Raw genomic sequence first — 20,106 nt, forward strand, 5'->3', positions numbered from 1 at the left:
GAAGTACGTCAGATCGAAGGAGAACCCTGCAGACATTGTTTCCCGAGGAAAGCCGGCCAGAGAGCTGAAGAAGGACAATCTCTGGAGGCACGGACTAGTTCTACTAGGCCAACCAAACTACCAAGCCGAGAGCCCACCTGAGCTGCCAGACGAAGAAATACCCGAGCTCAAACCCGTCGTGGCCAGTGCACCACTTTTATCGCCAACGTTGGAAGACTTCCCCGTTCTTACCAAAATCAGCAGCTTTCGAAAACTCCAGAGGGTGTTTGGCTTCGTGCTCCGGTTCGTAGACAACTGCCGCCGCAAGGACAACAGGGTCGTGTCGGACCATCTGACGATTGGAGAGCTTCGGCGGTCCCTCAAGGCGTTGGTCCGCTTGGCGCAGCATACCAGCTCAATTGGAAGCGACATCAAGCGGGTGGAGCGAGGTGACCCTTGCAAGCAGGTTCAGTCGCTCAATCCATTCATCGAGGACGGCGTGATTCGAGTTGGTGGGAGAATACAAAAATCAAAACTATCGTACGAGACCAAACATCCGATGATACTACCTCACAAGCACCCCATCGTGACAAGCCTCATCCGAGCACTCCACAAGGAGCATCTTCACGTGGGCCCGTCCGGGTTGCTCGCGGCCGTCCGCCAGCGGTTCTGGCTGATCAACGGAAGATCCGCCGTACGAGAAGTCACGCACAGGTGCATGACGTGCTTTCGTTCCAACCCGAGTGGATCGCACCAGCTGATGGGAAATCTTCCAGAGTGCCGTGTTGTCCCGTCGGCACCGTTCGAGTCTACCGGGGTAGACTTCGCTGGGCCGGTGTACATCAAGTACGGAATTCGGCGTCCCGCCGTCGTGAAAGCTTATATCTCCGTGTTCATCTGTATGACGACGAGGGCCATCCACCTAGAGCTGGTTTCCGACTTGACCTCGGAGGCCTTCCTGGCTGCGCTCCGTCGCTTCACGTGCCGCAGAGGATACCCCCGTCAAATGCTGTCCGACAACGGTCTGAATTTCGTTGGCGCCAACAAGGACTTGAAGGAACTGGTGAGGCTCTTCAAGGAGAAACAGACGCTGAAAGAGATAAACGAGTTCTGTGAGCCACGAGAAATCGAATGGAACTTCATTCCGCCAAGAGCCCCAAACTTTGGTGGATACTGGGAGGCCGGAGTAAAGAGTGTTAAGACTCACCTCAAACGAGTTCTTGGAAAGACGCCACTCAGCTTCGAAGAGTACGCCACCGTCTTGACGCAGGTGGAGGCGATCTTAAACTCTCGGCCGCTTTTCGCTCACAGCAGTGACCCAACAGAACCGACTGCCATAACCCCCGGCCATTTCCTGATCGGCAGAGAGCTGACTGCAGTCCCGGAGCCAATGCACGACGACAATCGAAACTTGAGGTGCCGCTGGAAGCACCTACAGGCCATGCGAGACCACTTCTGGAAGCGTTGGTCCGCCGAGTACCTCACCCAGCTGCAGAATCGAGCGAAGTGGTCCACCCGGACCCCGAACGTGAAGGAAGGCATGGTCGTTCTCTTGCGGGAGGACAATTTGCCGCCACAAACCTGGAAGCTCGCCGTGATCATCAAAACTCACCCAGGGAGGACGGAGCAGTCAGGGTTGTGGACTTGAAGACTGCAGATTCAAGCTTCCGGCGCCCCATCTCGAAGATTTCTCCGCTTCCGATCGAGTCTTGAGTTGCCGCTTCGCCGGCGGGAGGATGTTCGGTCCTGCTACCGAATTGTTTGAAGTTTTGAAGAAAAGTGAAAATTTGCGCAGTGTCCATCCCCAAGTCTACTACGATCGCCCAGCCAAACCCATCGACGAACCCCTCGAGAAACGCGCGCCGTTAGCGGAGATTTGTGGGGAGAGAACGAGAGAGAAAAAAGCGCGCGCTCAGCGCGCAGCAACAGCGACGAGCAGCATTACAGTCCACGAGTTCGGAGAGTAAAGACGCGAATAAAGCTTTTTAGTTTGTTAAGAAAAATCGCGAGTGTGTTTCATTCCGGAACCTTTCCGCCCAAGCCCATTCACAAACACAATCTTTTTCGTGTACGTACACGCAATACATGCGCACGTAGATAACTCTGTATTACGCGTTCGCACATTAGGGTACCATTTCATTTTGCTTTTGTGAGAGTGTGTGCGTGCAACATGGAGTTAAACTTTTTGAAAAGCCTTGGTAAGCTTCACAGCAACTGCACAGAAAGTTTAACTCCATGTTGCGATTTGACAGCTCGATAGAGATATCCACGCGCGAGAGTGTGTTAGTTCGTAACAAAATTGACACGCATACTTAGGCAAATCGAGTAGAATGTCGTCTGTCAAAATCAGCTGTGGTGGTGCACGTGGTAAACAGCTGGTTTTTACGGGCGATTGATCTACTCGAAAATAGTATAAACAAAATCTAAGCTATCTAAGCCCGATCTCACGCACACTTTGTTTTTGCTGGCGGGTACAAATCTGGAGCAACACGAGAAAAGGGTGGATAAGCATTTTGACTGTTTGAACTATTTGACTATTTCTCAAGTTTCAGGTAACTTTTTCTCAAAATTCAAAGTGGGAAACAATAGCTGGTCTCCCAGCTACCATTTAACAATGTGGTTTTGTAAAATAGTTTCATATTGTCTGGGATATTGCGAAATAGTTGCAGCTGTCAAAATGCTTATGCGCCCTTTTCAAATGTTGCTCCAGAAATTTTAACCTAAAAACCCTTCGTGTTCAAACACGCAATACATGCGCACGTAGATAACTCTATCCCACTCTTACACAACGATAACTGTCACCAGAGCAAGTGGGATAGACTGTTTGTTTACATTAATGGTTACGCCATTTTAAAAAGTTACTAAGGAACTATTTCAGTCAAATCAATCCGAATTCTGAAACGGAATCTAATTAGAATCGTATACAAATTCCGTTTCAAACGCAACAACCGGTTCGAACACGGAACCGGTTGTTGCGTTTGAAACGGAATTTGTATACGATTCTAATTAGATTCCGTTTCAGAATTCGGATTGATTTGACTGGGTTAGGACACAGAGCCAGTACGCAGCTCGAAAAGGAAAGTTTTTTTACGAACAGCAGAACAACGAAGCGATTTTTTGGGGGGTTTTCTACACCATCTCTGGCTTGCTTTCGCTGCTGTTGTTGCCCATTTGAAATTTTCCTTGACTGGTTTCTTACCAAGTGCATACACTGCTTCAAGTGGTAGAAATCTCCCAGTTACGACGATCTAGCACAGTTCTATCAAAGCTGGAAATTCTTACAGCATTCTAGCAGAAATGCTCCACCTTTCTAGCAGGGTTTTAGCAGAACCAGCTCTGCTAGAATATTTCGTGACTGGGCTGGCTGGAGCAACATTTGAAAGGGGCGGTACTACATTGCGGTATTTCTCCCCATTTAAACACATGCACCGTCCGAATCGAAAATTTGCCACCATTTCAACATGCTTCTTGCATAGTTCTTGGGCAGACTGGTCATGTGTAAAATAACCTCAATCGGTTCATAGTTTTTTTTTTTTTTTAAAGGTCCTATAAAATATTGTGTTTCATATGTTTAAAGGACCTTTTCAAAAATACTCTAAATGTTAAACAGTACAATTTATTAAAAATTATTACTTTTATTGCATGAACTGTTTTATAAACTTGATAAACTGTTTATGTTGAATAAACACTGAAGTTACAATATAAGCAAAGTGCTAGTTCCGCACGAGTTTCGCTGCCATCTTGTTTCATGCGAGTTCCACGCACACTGACAAATGACGTTCGATTGAATCAAAACTGGCACCGACGAGTGCGGCACTTCAAACGAACGTACTATTAATATTAAATCAAGTCCGTGGAAAATAATGTAATATATAAGTGAGAATTCCAAGTACAATAATTGTAAACGTTTTACCTCTTATAAGAAAAGCAGGCACAATTATTTACCCCCGCACCATTGCTTTTGATGGTATTTTTTTCGGTCTGAATTCTGCCATTTGACTATTCTGCCATTTGACTGTTCTGCCGTTTGACTATTCTGCCATTTGACTGTTCTGCCATTTGACTATTCTGCCATTGAACTATTCTACCATTCAACTCTCCTGTGAATTATTTATTCTGCCATTTGACATTCTGCCATTTAACTATTCTGCCATTCAACTCTTCTGCTAATTAATTATTCCGCCATTTGATAATTCTGCCATTTTACTGTTCTGCCATTTGACTATTCTGCCAAATAACTATTCTGCCGTTTAATTTTCTGCCATTTAATTTTCTGCTATTTATTTTTTCTGCTGATCAACTTTCTGCCATTTAATTTTCTGCTAATTAATTTTCTGCCAATTAATTTTTCTGCTTATTAACGTTCTGCCATTTAACTTTTCTGCTTTTTAATTTTTCGGCCTTTTGATTTTTCTGCCTTTTGATTTATCGGCTTTTTAATTTTCTGCTCATTGACCCTTTCTGCCGATTGACCTTTTCTGCCATATTATATTCTGCCATTTGACCTTTTCTGCCATTTAAGCTTCGGCCATTTATTTTTCTGCCGATTGAAATTTCTGCCATTTGGCATTCTGCCATTCGGCATTCTGCCGTTCGTTTTTCTGCCGAGTGACCCGACCCCTATTTACATACCATTTTTGTATGGACAGCAGCCAAAATTGTATGGAGACTTGTTTGGGTGAACAAATGACGCAAAATAGCTTATTTGGTCATAGGGAAGGCCCCCACAAAGTTTGAGCCGAATCAAAAAATACAAATAAAATCCATTTCCGGTTTGGTAGAGAATTGCTCATATGTGAATTGAGTTAGTTTTTTTTGCCTTCCTCACTGAGGTAAGGCTATAATCCTGCTCTAAACATGATCTTTTTATTACAAGCTCGAAAACCCACCTTCATGTATACATATCGACTCAGAATCGAAAACTGAACAAATGTCTGTGTGTGTGTATGTGTGTGTGTATGTGTGTGTGTATGTATGTATGTGACCAAAATTCTCACTGAGTTTTCTCAGCACTGGCTGAACCGATTTTGACCAAACCAGTTGCATTCGACTTGGTTTAGGGTCCCATACATCGCTATTGAATTGTTTGAAGTTTCGATAAGTAGTTCAAAAGTTATGTATAAAAATGTGTTTTCACATATATCCGGATCTCATTTATATGCATGTAAACGATATCCGGATCCATCATCCGATACATCGTTGGTTAGGTAATTGAAAGACCTTTCCAACGAGTCCACAACATTGAAGATCTGGCAACCCTGTCGCGAGTTATGACCACTTAAGTGATATATTTGTACTTTTTTGATGCCGGATCTCACTTAAATGTATGTAAACGATGTCCGGATCTATCATCCGACCCATCGTTGGTTAGGCAATTGAAAGACCTTTCCAACGAGTCCACAACTTTGAAGATCTGGCAACCCTGTCTCGAGTTATGACCACTTAAGTGATATATTTGTACTTTTTTGATGCCGGATCTCACTTAAATGTATGTAAACGATGTCCGGATCTATCATCCGACCCATCTTTGGTTAGGCAATTGAAAGACCTTTCCAACGAGTCCACAACATTGAAGATCTGGCAACCCTGTCTCGAGTTATGACCACTTAAGTGATATATTTGTACTTTTTTGATGCCGGATCTCACTTAAATGTATGTAAACGATGTCCGGATCTATCATCCGACCCATCGTTGGTTAGGCAATTGAAAGACCTTTCCAACGAGTCCACAACATTGAAGATCTGGCAACCCTGTCTCGAGTTATGACCACTTAAGTGATATATTTGTACTTTTTTGATGCCGGATCTCACTTAAATGTATGTAAACGATGTCCGGATCTATCATCCGACCCATCGTTAGTTAGGCAATTGAAAGACCTTTCCAACGAGTCCACAACATTGAAGATCTGGCAACTCTGTCTTGAGTTATGACCACTTAAGTGATATATTTGTACTATTTTGATGCCGGATCTCACTTAAATGTATGTAAACGATGTCCGGATCTATCATCCGACCCATCGTTGGTTAGGCAATTGAAAGACCTTTCCAACGAGTCCACAACATTGAAGATCTGGCAACTCTGTCTTGAGTTATGACCACTTAAGTTATATCTATGTACTTATTTTTCTGGATCTAAAAAAAATAGTTGAAGTATGTGTCCAAACCACTCATATTACCCATTGTTGGTAAAAAGTGAGGAAGGCACCAACCACATAGGTGGATTAAGTTAGTTTTTTTTGATAATTTTTGTTATCTCGTTTTTTTTCCGAGCAAATTCTAAAGACTGAAAAAAATATCTACATTTCATAAAGTTTTTCAAATTACCATTTTTTCCTGTTCAGTAACTGTCGTCCTGATCTTCAATAAAAAAATGATATCTATGTTGAAAAAATAATAATAGATATCACCGAATTTGCTAGCTTACAAAATAACATCAAAAATCATGTCACATGGAAAAAAAGTTTTGAAAATACACACATTTTTTCGACAATTATGATCAAATCGATGCTTGTGTGCTCTCTTATACTAACTGACATTTTGGTGGTTACGAGAAAATCGATTTTTTAACTTTGAATTACTGTTTCTGGGAAACTATTCGACAAACAATTGTCCTAATAATTTTAAAGTATGCTCCTGACATAACTTAAAGACATGGTAAAATATGAAAACTTTTGAAATGCAAAAAAAAATTTGGCAGAGAAATTACGAAAAAAAATCATGCTTGCAATTAGCACAAGTGTGTCTTGAACAGTGATTTGTATGAGTTAGCACAAACGTGCACAGGATGAATTTTGCAGTTGAGCTAAAATGCTTCTTCGATTGCAGAGTCGTGTATACTTCCAACGTGGCACTTGGTACAAAAGTGCGCAGAGTCATTTTATTGTAAAAATAGTAGTTATTTATTGCTTCAATGTTTTTTGCGTAGTAACTTAGAATTGTAGCTAGTTAAGGAACATTTTTCTCAACAATACTTTTTTAATAGACTTGTTTATCATTAAATTTATTGTGAAAATTGCAGTTTTAGAGAGTAACTACCGTGAAAACTTGAATTTTATGAAGAAAAACTTAGTGAAGTGTGAGGTTGTATAAATATAAGTATGATTATCCATGAAATAGCTTCAATAAGATCAAGTATGACGAAAACCGAATAGATCTACGCTTACAAATAGAAGAAAATGATTTTGTAAAAACTTTGAGCTAGTTTATTTTATTTCCATCATGTCATACGACCTTTTTACAAATGCTAGATATCCAGGACACAAACCATAGAACTGTTATGGTAGATTGCAGTTAGAACAAGTATGTCTCTTGCAATGGATTCTTAGTTTGTATCGATTAGAACAAAAGTGCACAAAAAAAAAAATCAATGCTTAGTCTTTGAACATGGACGACCCCTACAGTTGTGCTAAGTGTGCACAACTACGTGAATGATGTTGTTACGTGTTTTTTTTTGGTGTGGACGACCCCTGCACAACTACTTGAAGGGTGTTTGAGTTGGATATTTGGGTTAGATTATCTGGGTTAGACATTGGCTAGTGGATGTTATTGTTACGTAGTTTTTTGGATTGGACGATCCCTGCAATTGTGCTAAGTGTGCACAACAAGAGTTCCCAAATGAACCGGTTGGGCTAGGTTCACCTATTGGTTCGGCTTAAACCTCCCTTTGTGGTTCAATCCTGGTTCAGTGAACCATGAACCATTCGTTACACCGTGACATTAGTTACACCGAACATACCGCAACATACCGTTACATTCGTTACACCGTAACATTAGTTACACCGTAACATTCGTTACACCGTAACATTCGTTACACCGTAACATTCGTTACACCGTATCATTCGTTACACCGTTACATTCGTTACACCGTAACACCGTAACATTCATTACACCGTAGTATGGTTACACCGTAACATTCGTTACACCGTAACATTCGTTACACCGTAACATTCGTTACACCGTAACATTCGTTACAACGTAACATTCGTTACACCGCATCATTCGTTACACCGTAATATTCATTACACCGTAACATTCATTACACCGTAACATTTGTTACACCGTATCATTCGTTACACCGTAACATTCGTTACACCGTAACATTCGTTACACCGTAACATTCTTTACACCGTAGTATGGTTACACCGTAACATTCGGTACACCGTAACATTCGTTACACCGTAACATTCGTTACACCGTAACATTCGTTAAACTGAAGTATGGTTAGACCGTAACATTGTTATACCACAACATTCGTTGCATCGTAGCATTCTTTACACCGTGGCATTCGTTACACCGTAATACACCGCAATTAAAACATTTTTTAAGTCGTTGTGCACACTTAGCACAACTGCAGGGGTCGTCCAATAATAAAAACTACGTAACAACATCATCCATTCACCAATATCACACTTAGCCTAACTCAAATATCCAATTCAAAAACCCCCCAAGTAGTTGTTCACACTTAGCACAACTGCAGGGGTCAGCCAGTAAAAAAACTACGTAACAATAACATCCACTTATTAATCTCACACTTAGCCTAACCCAAATATCCAATTTAAAACATTTTTAAGTTGTTGTGCACACTTAGAACAACTGCAGGGGTCGTCCAATTCAAAAACTACGTAACAATAACATCCACCTTACAATGTAACACTTAGGGGTCATCCAATTAAAAAAACTCTGCCACTAAATAATTATTTGACACACTTCGTCTAACTTACAACTTCTTCACGTATCCAAATGTGCACACTTGTGCTAATTGCCTTCCAAAATAGTGCTCCATAATATTGCTCAAACTAGTAAGGACACCTGGCAATTTACCATAATATTATAGTGCAATCGTATTTTTATGGATTTGCGTGTTTTCAAAAGGTCAAGCCATGATGAAAAATAAGAGAGCACATCCATGATGCGTTCGAAAATGTCAGTTAGTACAAATGGTTGCAGGGCGATATCTCCGCGTAGGAAACGAATTTTTCAGATCTCTTAGAAGCGTTTTGTAGGGCATTTAATTAGCTAAAAGATGTCATCATTAACTCATTTTGGCCCAAAAGTCAGTTAGTACATCAGAGCACAGAGGCATCGAAATATTGATTGTGCATCATGACCCTTGATCCAAAACTAAAGGGGTCTGCTACGGAAGGCCGAAATTCAAAGGGCTGAATTACTCAAGTTTTAAAGTTTTAAAAATTCAAAGTTTTAATGTTTTAAAGTTTTAATGTTTAAAAGTTTAAAAGTTTAAAAGTTTAAAAGTTTAAAAGTTTAAAAGTTTAAAAGTTTAAAAGTTTAAAAGTTTAAAAGTTTAAAAATTTAAAAGTTTAAAAGTTTAAAAGTTTAAAAGTTTAAAAGTTTAAAGTTTAAAAGTTTGAAAGTTTAAAAGTTTAAAAGTTTAAAAGTTTAAAAGTTTAAAAGTTTAAAAGTTTAAAAGTTTAAAAGTTTAAAAGTTTAAAAGTTTAAAAGTTTAAAAGTTTAAAAGTTTAAAAGTATAAAAGTTTAATAGTTTAAAAGTTTAAAAGTTTAAAAGTTTAAAAGTTTAAAAGTTTAAAAGTTTAAAAGTTTAAAAGTTTAAAAGTTTAAAAGTTTAAAAGTTTAAAAGTTTTGAAGTTTTAAAGTTTTAAAGTTTTAAAGTTTTAAAGTTTTAAAGTTTTAAAGTTTTAAAGTTTTAAAGTTTTAAAGTTTTAAAGTTTTAAAGTTTTAAAGTTTTAAAGTTTTAAAGTTTTAAAGTTTTAAAGTTTTAAAGTTTTAAAGTTTTAAAGTTTTAAAGTTTTGTTAAAGTTTTAAAGTTTTAAAGCCTTAAAGTTTTAAAGTTTTAAAAGTTTAAAGTTTTAAAGTTTTAAAGTTTTAAAGTTTTAAAGTTAAAGTTTAAAAGTTTAAAGTTTAAGTTTAAAAGCCTAAAAGCCTAAAAGTTTTAAAGTTTAAAGTTTAAAGTTTTAAAGTTTTAAAGTTTTAAAGTTTAAAGTTTTAAAGTTTTAAAGTTTTAAAGTTTTAAAGTTTTAAAGTTTAAAGTTTTAAAGTTTTAAAGTTTTAAAGTTTTAAAGTTTTAAAGTTTTAAAGTTTTAAAGTTTTAAAGTTTTAAAGTTTTAAAGTTTTAAAGTTTTAAAGTTTTAAAGTTTTAAAGTTTTAAAGTTTTAAAGTTTTAAAGTTTTAAAGTTTTAAAGTTTTAAAGTTTTAAAGTTTTAAAGTTTTAAAGTTTTAAAGTTTTAAAGTTTTAAAGTTTTAAAGTTTTAAAGTTTTAAAGTTTCAAAGTTTTAAAGTTTTTTTTTAAGGTTTTAAGTTTTTGAGTTTTTAAGAGTTTTTTTTAGTTTTCAAGTTTTGAAGTACCTATTTAAGATATTTAGTTTTTTTTCAAGTTTTTTTAAGTTTTCATGTTTTCAAGTTTTAAGTTTTAATTTCAACTCTACGGATATCCCAAAAACGGTGCAATTTGTGCTGTGAGAACATGAACCCAATATCAAGACACTATACTCACATCGAGTTATCATAAGGGTAACTGGCCACGACGGCGCCACCGTGCAGGTTCGCCGACAGCACGAACGGGTTGCTCAGGATCCAGTTCATGACGGCGACCGTCTCCGGCTGCTGGCGATTCCGGCGCAGGTGCCGCTTCCGATCGTCGTCGAACCGGTCCGGAAAGTCCCGGTTCAGATCGATCTGGGCCGCGTTGTATCGGCCCACGTAGCTGGATAAGGATTCACAGTTTCCTTCCTGGAAGAAGAGAAGAAAAAAAAAAAATGAAATCAGTTCAAAGACGACGTCCGTAAATATATTTCTTTCTTATTTTTACGTTATTTGCGTGGGAGTCAGGGACGGTGGATGACGCTTATCACAGTATGAAAGCCCCCTCCCTTCTTCCTTGAGGAGGTGTAATGACGCCGGTTCCCGTCGTCACGATGAAGGTGTGGGAGGATATTTTCCAGCCGGTCCCTAAGATGACAGTTTTCGTGAGTTGCGCATATACACCGACAGATGGCCAGTGGGCCTCGTCGGAGTCCACCCATTAAATACGCAACTCGAAATTTGCGTGGGAAACTTTTTTTTTCGTGACGGTTTTCGCGGCATGCTCACTTCAACTGTTCTAGACTTAAGTTTGGACGTGGCGTATCTCTAAACAAGTTTTTTAAGAAAATGATTCCAGACTGCATATTTTGTCGTTTTAAACCGAAACAAGACAAAAACTATGTTTATTTAAACTATTCGCCATTTTCAAAAGTTTGGCTAGATAATATCGAAGGCCGCCATCTTAGGCCCACTGGGCCCACAAAACGGGGTACGCTCAATTTGTATGGGAGCTGTCAACATGCTCCCGGGCTGATATTTTCCCAACACACAGCAGGATGGGCAATTTTGAACAAAACGGATTTGCTGTCGAAGTGTCGAGTCGTTTAGCAGATTGTGCTAGTCAGCTGGAAGAAATATGCCATTATTCAACCTCCTCCCCACTTTGGTTGCTTCGTAGGAAGACTAATGGTGGCTAAGGATGTTGTAGGTGTCGTAACGAACCGGTATAATACAGGTGCAGTTCAATGGAATAATGGTTTCCTTTTGCGGAAAAGTATTTGCTTACATTTTCTTTCCTTTGAAAAGTTTGAGCTGTTCGGAAAATAATCATAACTGGAAGCTGAACTTGTTAAGAAGAAACAGTTGTTTTATATTGAGCAGTTCTCTCAGATTTCAGTCATTCGATTTTATTTTTGTATTTTTTAATCCGACTGAAACTTTTTCGATGCCTTCGGTATGCCCAAAGAAGCCATTTTGCATCATTAGTTTGTCCATACAATTTTCCATACAAATTTGGCAGCTAGCCATACAAAAATGATGTATGAAAATTCAAAAATCTGTATCTTTTAAAGGAATTTTTTGATCGATTTGGTGTCTTCGGCAAAGTTGTAGATATGGATATGGACTACACTGGAAAAAAAATGATACACGGTAAAAAAATGGTGATTTTTTATATTTAACTTTTTGTCACAAAAAACAAAAAACACTATTTTTAATTTTTTCATTTTTGATTTGTTTTAGAGGACATCAAATGCCAACTTTTCAGATTTTTTTTCAAAAACTCGAAAAATTGGCGTAATATTGAATGTTTGGCCCTTTTGATATGTTAGTCTTCGTTTAAAAAAATTGAAAATATTTTTTTCGAAAAGATCGGAAAATTTCACGAATGTTTTATATTTTAACATTGAAAATCGGACCATTAGTTGCTGAGATATCGACATTAGAAAATGGTGTGTTGTTTGGTTGGGACTTAGAAAACATCAATTTTCTGTTTTTAAACCTTTGCATGGCAATATCTCAGCAACAAAGGGTCGTATCAACAAGGTTTAAAAATGCAAAATATAGAGAATTTTCTCAGTTTTTCAAAAATATTTTTTTCGATGGTGGGCAAACATGTGCACTTATTTAAAAAAATGAAAAACTGCGACTATTTTCAAAAAGTTACCTGAAAATAGATTTAATTTGGAAACGGTGCACTTTATCAAAATTTCACTAATGTACTTTTTGATTGCAAATTTGATTTTACATCGAAAAATGAAGTTGAAAAATTTTTGCGACCAATTTTTCGATTTTTTGAAAAAATCAGTATTGATTCAAAAATTCATAACTCGCTCAAAGATTTTTTGCACAGCCTGAAAATTTCTGAAAAGTTGGCATTTTATGTCCTCTAAAATATATCAAAAAATGAAAAAATAGTGTTTTTTTTGCAAATCAAGTTTTAGTGACAAAAAGTTAAATAAAAAATCACCAAAATTTTTTTACCGTGTATTTTTTTTTCAGTGTAGTCCATATCCATACCTACAACTTTGTCGAAGACACCAAATAAATCAAAAAATTCCTTCAAAAGATACAGATTTTTGAATTTTGCACATATCATTTTTGTATGGACAGCTGCCAAATTTGTATGGAAAATTATATGGACAAACTAATGATGCAAAATGGCTTCTTTAGGCATACCAAAGGCACCAAAAAAGTTTCAGCCGGATTAAAAAATAAAAAAAATCGAATGACCGAAATCTCAGAGAATTGCTCATTTGGTAAAGTTACAGGAAGTCAACCACTCAAAAATTGCATAAAACCGGGAACTCGAATTTGATGTTAATATAAGATTTTGTTTTGGTATTTTGTCAATGTTTTGATTGTCCGATGTTCTTAAGAAACCTTCGGATGATCAGGTTTTTAAAAGAAGGTATTTCCGAACTGTGACATATTTATGATTCAGACCCGACTTAACAATGACGTACATTTATTAAAAAAAACAATACTATCAATTTTTTAGCACAAATCACTCCATTGTTCAATGCAAATCGCGTCAAACATAACCTCTATTTTCCCCACAATTTGACAGTTTGGGAGCATCAATCTGTTTCCCTTACAGAAGGGCAAAGCCGCTCAAATCTAGCAACCTGTCCACACACCGGTCGCTTGCGTGTTGCGCAAATTAGTGGCATGTTTTCACGGCTCGGTGCGCCCTTTCGGGTTTTGTTATGATTCTTTTTTTTTCCTGTCGTGCAACACCACTCCAAACCATATAGAGTCATCACCATGCATTCGTGCTGACCGCGGCCAAAGCTCGATTCCGGCCGGCGTTTTTTTCCGAGGTGAGAAAAGAGAAAACGATGAGTGTGATATTTATTTGATTGTTTCTTTCTGAATGCAATTTTAAGTCATGAAGCGAATCAAAGGTAATTTTAAGTTTAATTCAAATATTTTGAATATTTGTTAAATTTTAAACAACCACAAATTTCAGTCATATGAATCAGCAAATTTTTAAACTATTACTCGATCAAATTCAGTATCAAAATATAAAATTATTTTTTTTTTAATTTTTTATGAATTTTTTGGTTCAGGTTTTTTTATATTTTTTGGAAACAAAATTAAATCTACTGCAGAACCTTTGGCAGCACCACACAGTGTATAGTAGTTACATGGTTATGAGCAAAGCTAATAATCTAATCTATTATGTGGACGAGGTCATCTCTGGTAGTACTCATCAGCGCCGGCAGCCACCGGATATCCCATTTCCCAGTGGAACCGATCTGGTGCCGATGATGCACTCTGTAATTAAATATTGATGCGATTGTTAGGCTTTTATTCCGTAGAGCCTTCTGCAATATTGCTTTCCACTAAATTTTGCCAACGAAGAGACAAAGCGAGTGCAGTGTTATGGGCTGTAATTGAATTTAATTATCCGTGTCGGTTGATTGGTTTATATGGCCTTCGTATGGTTCAAGAGATGGGCTTCTTTTTGAAATGGTTTTGTCCAGACTTCGAATTCCTAAGAGAAATGTGCGACGAAATTTCGCTGAACCAATTAGGATGCACTCGCTAAGTTACCGCACACACTTAACTTTTACCAAACCGAATAACAAGTAGTGTCAACATGTAAATAAACTAAAAAAAAAGGCTTTTGGAAAGAATGCTCCGGAGACGAATGTCATGATTGAGAAAAAAATATGTTTATATTTTTTTATATATTTATACAGCAATTCCATTTGAAAAGTATTTTTTGTTAGGCCTTAAGGGTGTTCTACGTCGTGCTAGGGTGGTTCGAAAAATGGCAATTTTCGTCATTTTTGCAAAAAAACCACTATTTTCAAAAAATCATATCTCTGCGTCATTTCATCCGATTTTAGCTGTTTTAAACGCAAAAGAAAGGTGGCTATTTGGGAAAAATAGTAAGAAGTTTCAAAAATATAGTTTAATATTTGCAAAAGTCGTATGAAAACTTAAAATGGCGTTTTGACCGTGTCTGGACCAAAGAGCCTACGCCTGAAAATATTTTTATTGGATTCCTCGGAAAATTTCACACATCATATCAAAAAATTGGCGATGTCGAACCGTGCGTTTTCGAGATATGATTTTTTGAAAATAAAAACTGAGTTTTTCGACGCACCACGCGCAAAAACAAGAGTTTTAATTTTGAGAATCAAGAGTAAACTATTAACAGTCTAAAAACACATATTTAAGGCAGTTTAAATTTTTTCACAATTTCGAAAAAGTTTCATATTTTAACATTGAAAATCGAGCCACGATTTAAAAAAGGACGCTACGTAAAAATATAACAGACCAAAATTTGGGAAACAATTGGGAAATCTGACCTCCACATTTTTTACAAGATTTGAAAACCAATTCCCGTCCGACGGAAGGCGTGGTCAGACAAATCTCGTCTCGAAAAATGCCACCGGGACCGTCTGGGATCGAACCCAAGCCGACTGGGTGAGAGGCAACCACGCTTACCCCTACACCACGGTTTCCGGCAAAATGTTTCAAAATACACCCAAATCAATGATTGCTGGGAAAGGCGCGAAGAACATGTTTGCGTTCTGCATCTTCCCTATGAACAAACGGTAAAAAGTCACGCTTGAGCTTGAACATAGCCTCCTTCTTTGTTTATGTTCACAGCTGTAGTCAGAGCCGTACCTTGGGTCTACGGCGTCCTTGGCGAAGCATCAATTTGGCGCCCCTCCCAAATTAACAAGCATTTTGATAAATTGATATTGATTTTTAATTATTGCTTCAATATGAGTTTTGATGTTATAATTGCAATTGGAGACATTAATATGGTAAAATTCAGAAACACAGTTATTGTATGTTTTATTGTTCATATAAAATGAGATAGATTGAATTGAAAATTTATTACAGGAGTTAAGTTGGCTGAATATTTTCTGAGATTTCATAAAATTGATAATGATAGCAGTTTTTTGTTTTTTTTTTTTTTTAAATTTATTTCTCAGATAAATGCACAGAATTAAACGTGAATAATAAATTTTGCTATAACTTGTTAGCAAATTTTATATTTTCAAGCCTGCATAATTTGATCTGATCTAGTCTTAATTTAATTGTATAAGCAAATAATTTTCCCGGATTCGAAAAATAATTAGCTAATTTGGCTTTGGATTTCATTTCGATAATTACTAAGAAAAATGAAAAAAAAATCCTTCTTGAAATTAAAAAAAAAAATAATAATTCGATGACCGTGTGCTATCTTGTTCTATCTAGATGGGAATCCCAGTAAGCTTAGCTCAAAAGAGCACACCGGCATCGAAGTATAATTTTTCAACATGCAGCGACAGAACAAATTTTCGTCAAAATCAATTTAGGCCTTTGCAAATATTTTTTGAAGTTTATGTCCCTTGACTATGACCAAAAAAATAAAACAGTTAAAACATTTAAATTACAGGTAACGGTTTCAACATTTCAATGAAAAAAGTGTTTTAAAATGCATTATAAACCCCCCAAGTAGCACATTTCGAGCCAAACATTTCATTAGGGCACAAAACCAAAACGTAAACATTTGGGATTATTCCACTATTCCATTCATTAATACACTCCCTACATGCCCTCCAAGAATCAGATTGATAGCAAACAATTTACCATTGAAAAAATCAAAAACACAAAAGGGCACATAACAATTTTCACTCCAAACCTAAAATATTTTTTTTTTCATTATGAGTTTTATTGCGAAAATCAACATAAATTAAGAAGCAGTAAAGCAGAGTTAAGGGGTTACATACATGTAAATCGGCAAAAATGTCAGAGGTTGATTGAGCGCACATATAAACTTTTTTTTAATTTGTTTTCAGGGCATAAAAATATATATTTTCATCTACTAACAAAACAAATTTGAAGCCATTTGGTTGTATCGTTGCCGAGATATAGCTATTTGAAGTTAGCAGTTTAAAAAAAACGGGTGCCACGATATCTCAACACTGCTCTGACCAAATTGGCTCAAAATTTTGGTGAAGACTCGTCAAACTATTTCCGTGTGCATGACGAAGGCCGATTTTCAAAAAGTTTATTTTAAATTATTAAAATATTATAAAAATATTTTTATGTTTTTCATTTAAAAACATAAAATAAAGAACATAAAAATATTATAAAATTTTCATTTAAAAAATCGTCAATATTTGATTTTTGTATTTTTTAAAAAAAGCAAAATTTAAAAATCGGGCTTCGCCATGCACACGGGATACATCTTGAGAGTCTTCACCTCAAATTTCAGCCCTTTTGGTCCATCCCATCTCGAGATATCGTGGCACCCGTAAATCAACTCGGTGTTTAGAGAAAAACGTTCACAGATTTTGAGAGTTCGCTTTGCGCATGGCAAAATTGTAAACTTAAATCGTCTCTTACTCAGTTCAGTCATGAAATATCTTCATGAAACTTTCAGGAGTGACTGAAAATCATTTTTTTAGTGGATTCAATAAATTTTCTGTAACATGAAATTTGGTGATTTTCTACATGTATGTAACCCCTTAAGGATAACGATGTGTTTTATCGAATCATCAGTAAAAATACCATCAGTAATGCTTATTTTTTAAAAAGAAATTGAAACAAGTTGCCCATTTTTTGCAAGCGATTTTCTCGAATCGCGGTTTTTGCTTTTGTGCCCTAATGAAATGTTTGGCTCGATTTGTTCTCCAAGAGATTTCCGAACTGGTTGTTGAACTCATTTACTATGTTTTCCGAACGTCCCGAGAACTCTTGAATGCTGGAAAAAGCGCACGTTTTTCTTTTGTTGAACATCTCTTCATCCGTTAGAAAAGTCCGTGTTTCAAACTAGTTTTGCAAGTGTCATACTTGCATAGAGAACGTTTTTTGAACATGTCATAAGAACTCATGACCATAAGACACTGAATACATTAACAACTTGTTTACGAGAAATCCCAGCTGAAACCAAAGGTTACATCTACTATGTTATCATGTTCAGCAAACTGAAATGAATCATCATGTCTGCAAATGTCATTTTGCTTTTCGAGTTCTACAAGCATGTTTTATTTAAGTCAGAATAAACTTCAAAATGAACTATTCTTAATCCGTTGCTAGATTTGGCATTTGTGTTATAATGGTTTTTTGATCAAAATGTGAACAATTGACCAAATTTTCTGACACTTGTCCAATAATTAACGTATAAAAACGCTAGTGAAGCGATTGCTACTTGGGCCGTTCAGTTGTTTTGCAATCATAAGTTTCAAAAGTTTCTAAGTATCGACGAATTTTATGTTTTGTTAGAAAAAAAAGTAAAAAAAATATAAAGATAAGAAGTTTTTATTAATTTTGAGTGATTTGCCCATACGATTTTTGAGAATATATTTCATCATTTATTTTTTTAAAATTATGTTTCGCATTGATTTTTATTAGTATATATTTATTTGTTTATTTTTAATTCGTAAAATTATATTTCATATTCTAAAAAAATATTTTTGTGCCCAAAACTATACAAATAATTTCAAACCTTGGTAAAATATTATTTTTTGGTTTTAACTCAAAGAAAATAGATTGTTTTGCATTATCAAAGCTTTTTAGACGATTTAAAAAGTAAATAACACTGGTTAAGCTAAAACATAAAAAGTGATGTGCTCTGAAACACATTTTTTCCTTAAACAAATCATGTTGGTCTTATTGGTGAAAATTTACATCAGTTTTCCAATTTCAAAACCATTGTATTTTGAAAATTCAATGCACGAAGTTGATTATAAAAAGGGAAATCGTGCTGAAATTATTACAAAGGCCATTTTTTTAACTCGAGAATGTAAAAATTTCAAAAGAAAGGTAAATATATGTTTTAATGTCAAAATAATTCCCATTTCATAGAATATTGTGATTCACAGCCAAATTAACGTGATAATAACACATAGTGGGACATTTTTATAGTCTGGAAGGTATGACTTAATCTTCATTACACAACGGTCCAAACTTTAACGTGTATTTATTTTGAGAATTTTTTTTAAAACTTCTTTAACTTTCTGTCGCTCGAGCGCCCCTTCTACGATGAAAAAATAATTTAGCATTAAGTATGAATTTTCAAAAACACTTCAGTAGAAATATTCATACAATTGACTTTGGCGCCCCTGAATATTGTTTTTATATTTTAAACCAAATTAGTTAATTTTAATTCTATTTTATAATTCGGCGCCCTTTCTGTTTCAAATATCTAATGAAGATGTTATAGCTGACATGAAAATTATGTACAATCATCGATTTTGGCGCCCCCCAAGGGCTGGCGCCCTTGGCGGTCGCCAACTGCGCCAATCCCTAGGTACGGCGCTGGCTGTAGTGCAGATTAGTGGGGATCATTCTAAAATCACGTTACGCATTCTCTCTTTCCAGCACTCGGGTTTATCCAAGTGAACGAGCAGCGAGTTGAGTTTGCAGCGGAGTTACCGAACAAGTACTGTAAATAACGTTCAAGACCTTTGTTGTCACAACAGGTCACAATGATTGATTATGTCTATAACTTATAAAAGTTTAGGTATAAGCTATAAATAGGATTCACATCAGTTCCTGAAGTAGTTTGTTCCTCAATTTTCTAAAACGATGCTCAACTTAAAAATTAGTTTCGCATTGCTTCTGATTGCCACTGGATGCTGTTACGTAAAGTGAACTTCACAAATCATCTGTGTGCAAAGTTAAATTTTTATTTACCTCAAACATTTTAGGGCAAACTAACCCGCAATCAGCTGCGAGTACTTCATGCCGCGATCGAGGAGTGCGCCCACGATGCGGACATCCACGACTACCAGCGCTACGAACTTATGGCCGTGACCGGACGCCAAATGGCCCGGGACAAGCGGACCAAGCAGCTGCTGCTGTGCACCGTCTACCGGATGGATTTCCTCGACTGCGACGGAACCATGCGGCAGGACAACTACGCCGCGTTCATCAGCGATGGCCACAACAACCTCGAGCAGCTGCCGGCGCTGATGCAGGACTGCCTGGCCAAGGTGCACGGAACGATCGAGGATAAGGCCTTTCAGGTTATCCAGTGTTTGTGGGCGTCCAGAACGTTCAAGGTGTGATTTTTTTCAAAAAAAAAAAAAAGTGTTATGTTACAGACATGACCAGTGTGACAAAGAACATTGTGAGATAACAAACAAAAAATACTCTTTAATGTCATTCCACCAAATTTGTGGAGACTTGCATGGAAATAATCTCTCCCTACAATTTTCTCATGAAAGAGCTGTTACTACCATATTTATAAAAATCGGTTACACAAACGTTCTTGCAAGACCCGCTCTGTTCTAAAGATATGCAAAAGATAAGACCAGGCTGATTCATCATTTCACGCCACAAACTCAACCCAGCAGAATAATATAAGTGATAAGTCCCTCTCATTCTAAATCGCACA

The 20,106-nt window shown here is 36.7% G+C and overlaps 1 protein-coding gene across 1 annotated transcript in view; it reads right to left on the bottom strand.

Moving 5' to 3' along the window:
- LOC6042275 (carboxypeptidase D) overlaps positions 1 to 20,106 on the bottom strand; it is a 75,515-nt gene that overhangs the window by 40,145 nt on the left and 15,264 nt on the right. The window contains exon 2 of the mRNA XM_038258817.1: positions 10,447 to 10,682. Within this exon, the coding sequence (XP_038114745.1) occupies positions 10,447 to 10,682 (236 nt within the window). The remainder of the gene's footprint in view (positions 1 to 10,446; positions 10,683 to 20,106) is intronic.

The sequence above is a fragment of the Culex quinquefasciatus genome, chromosome 3 (genome assembly GCF_015732765.1).
Source record: "Culex quinquefasciatus strain JHB chromosome 3, VPISU_Cqui_1.0_pri_paternal, whole genome shotgun sequence".
NCBI lineage: Eukaryota > Metazoa > Arthropoda > Insecta > Diptera > Culicidae > Culex > Culex quinquefasciatus.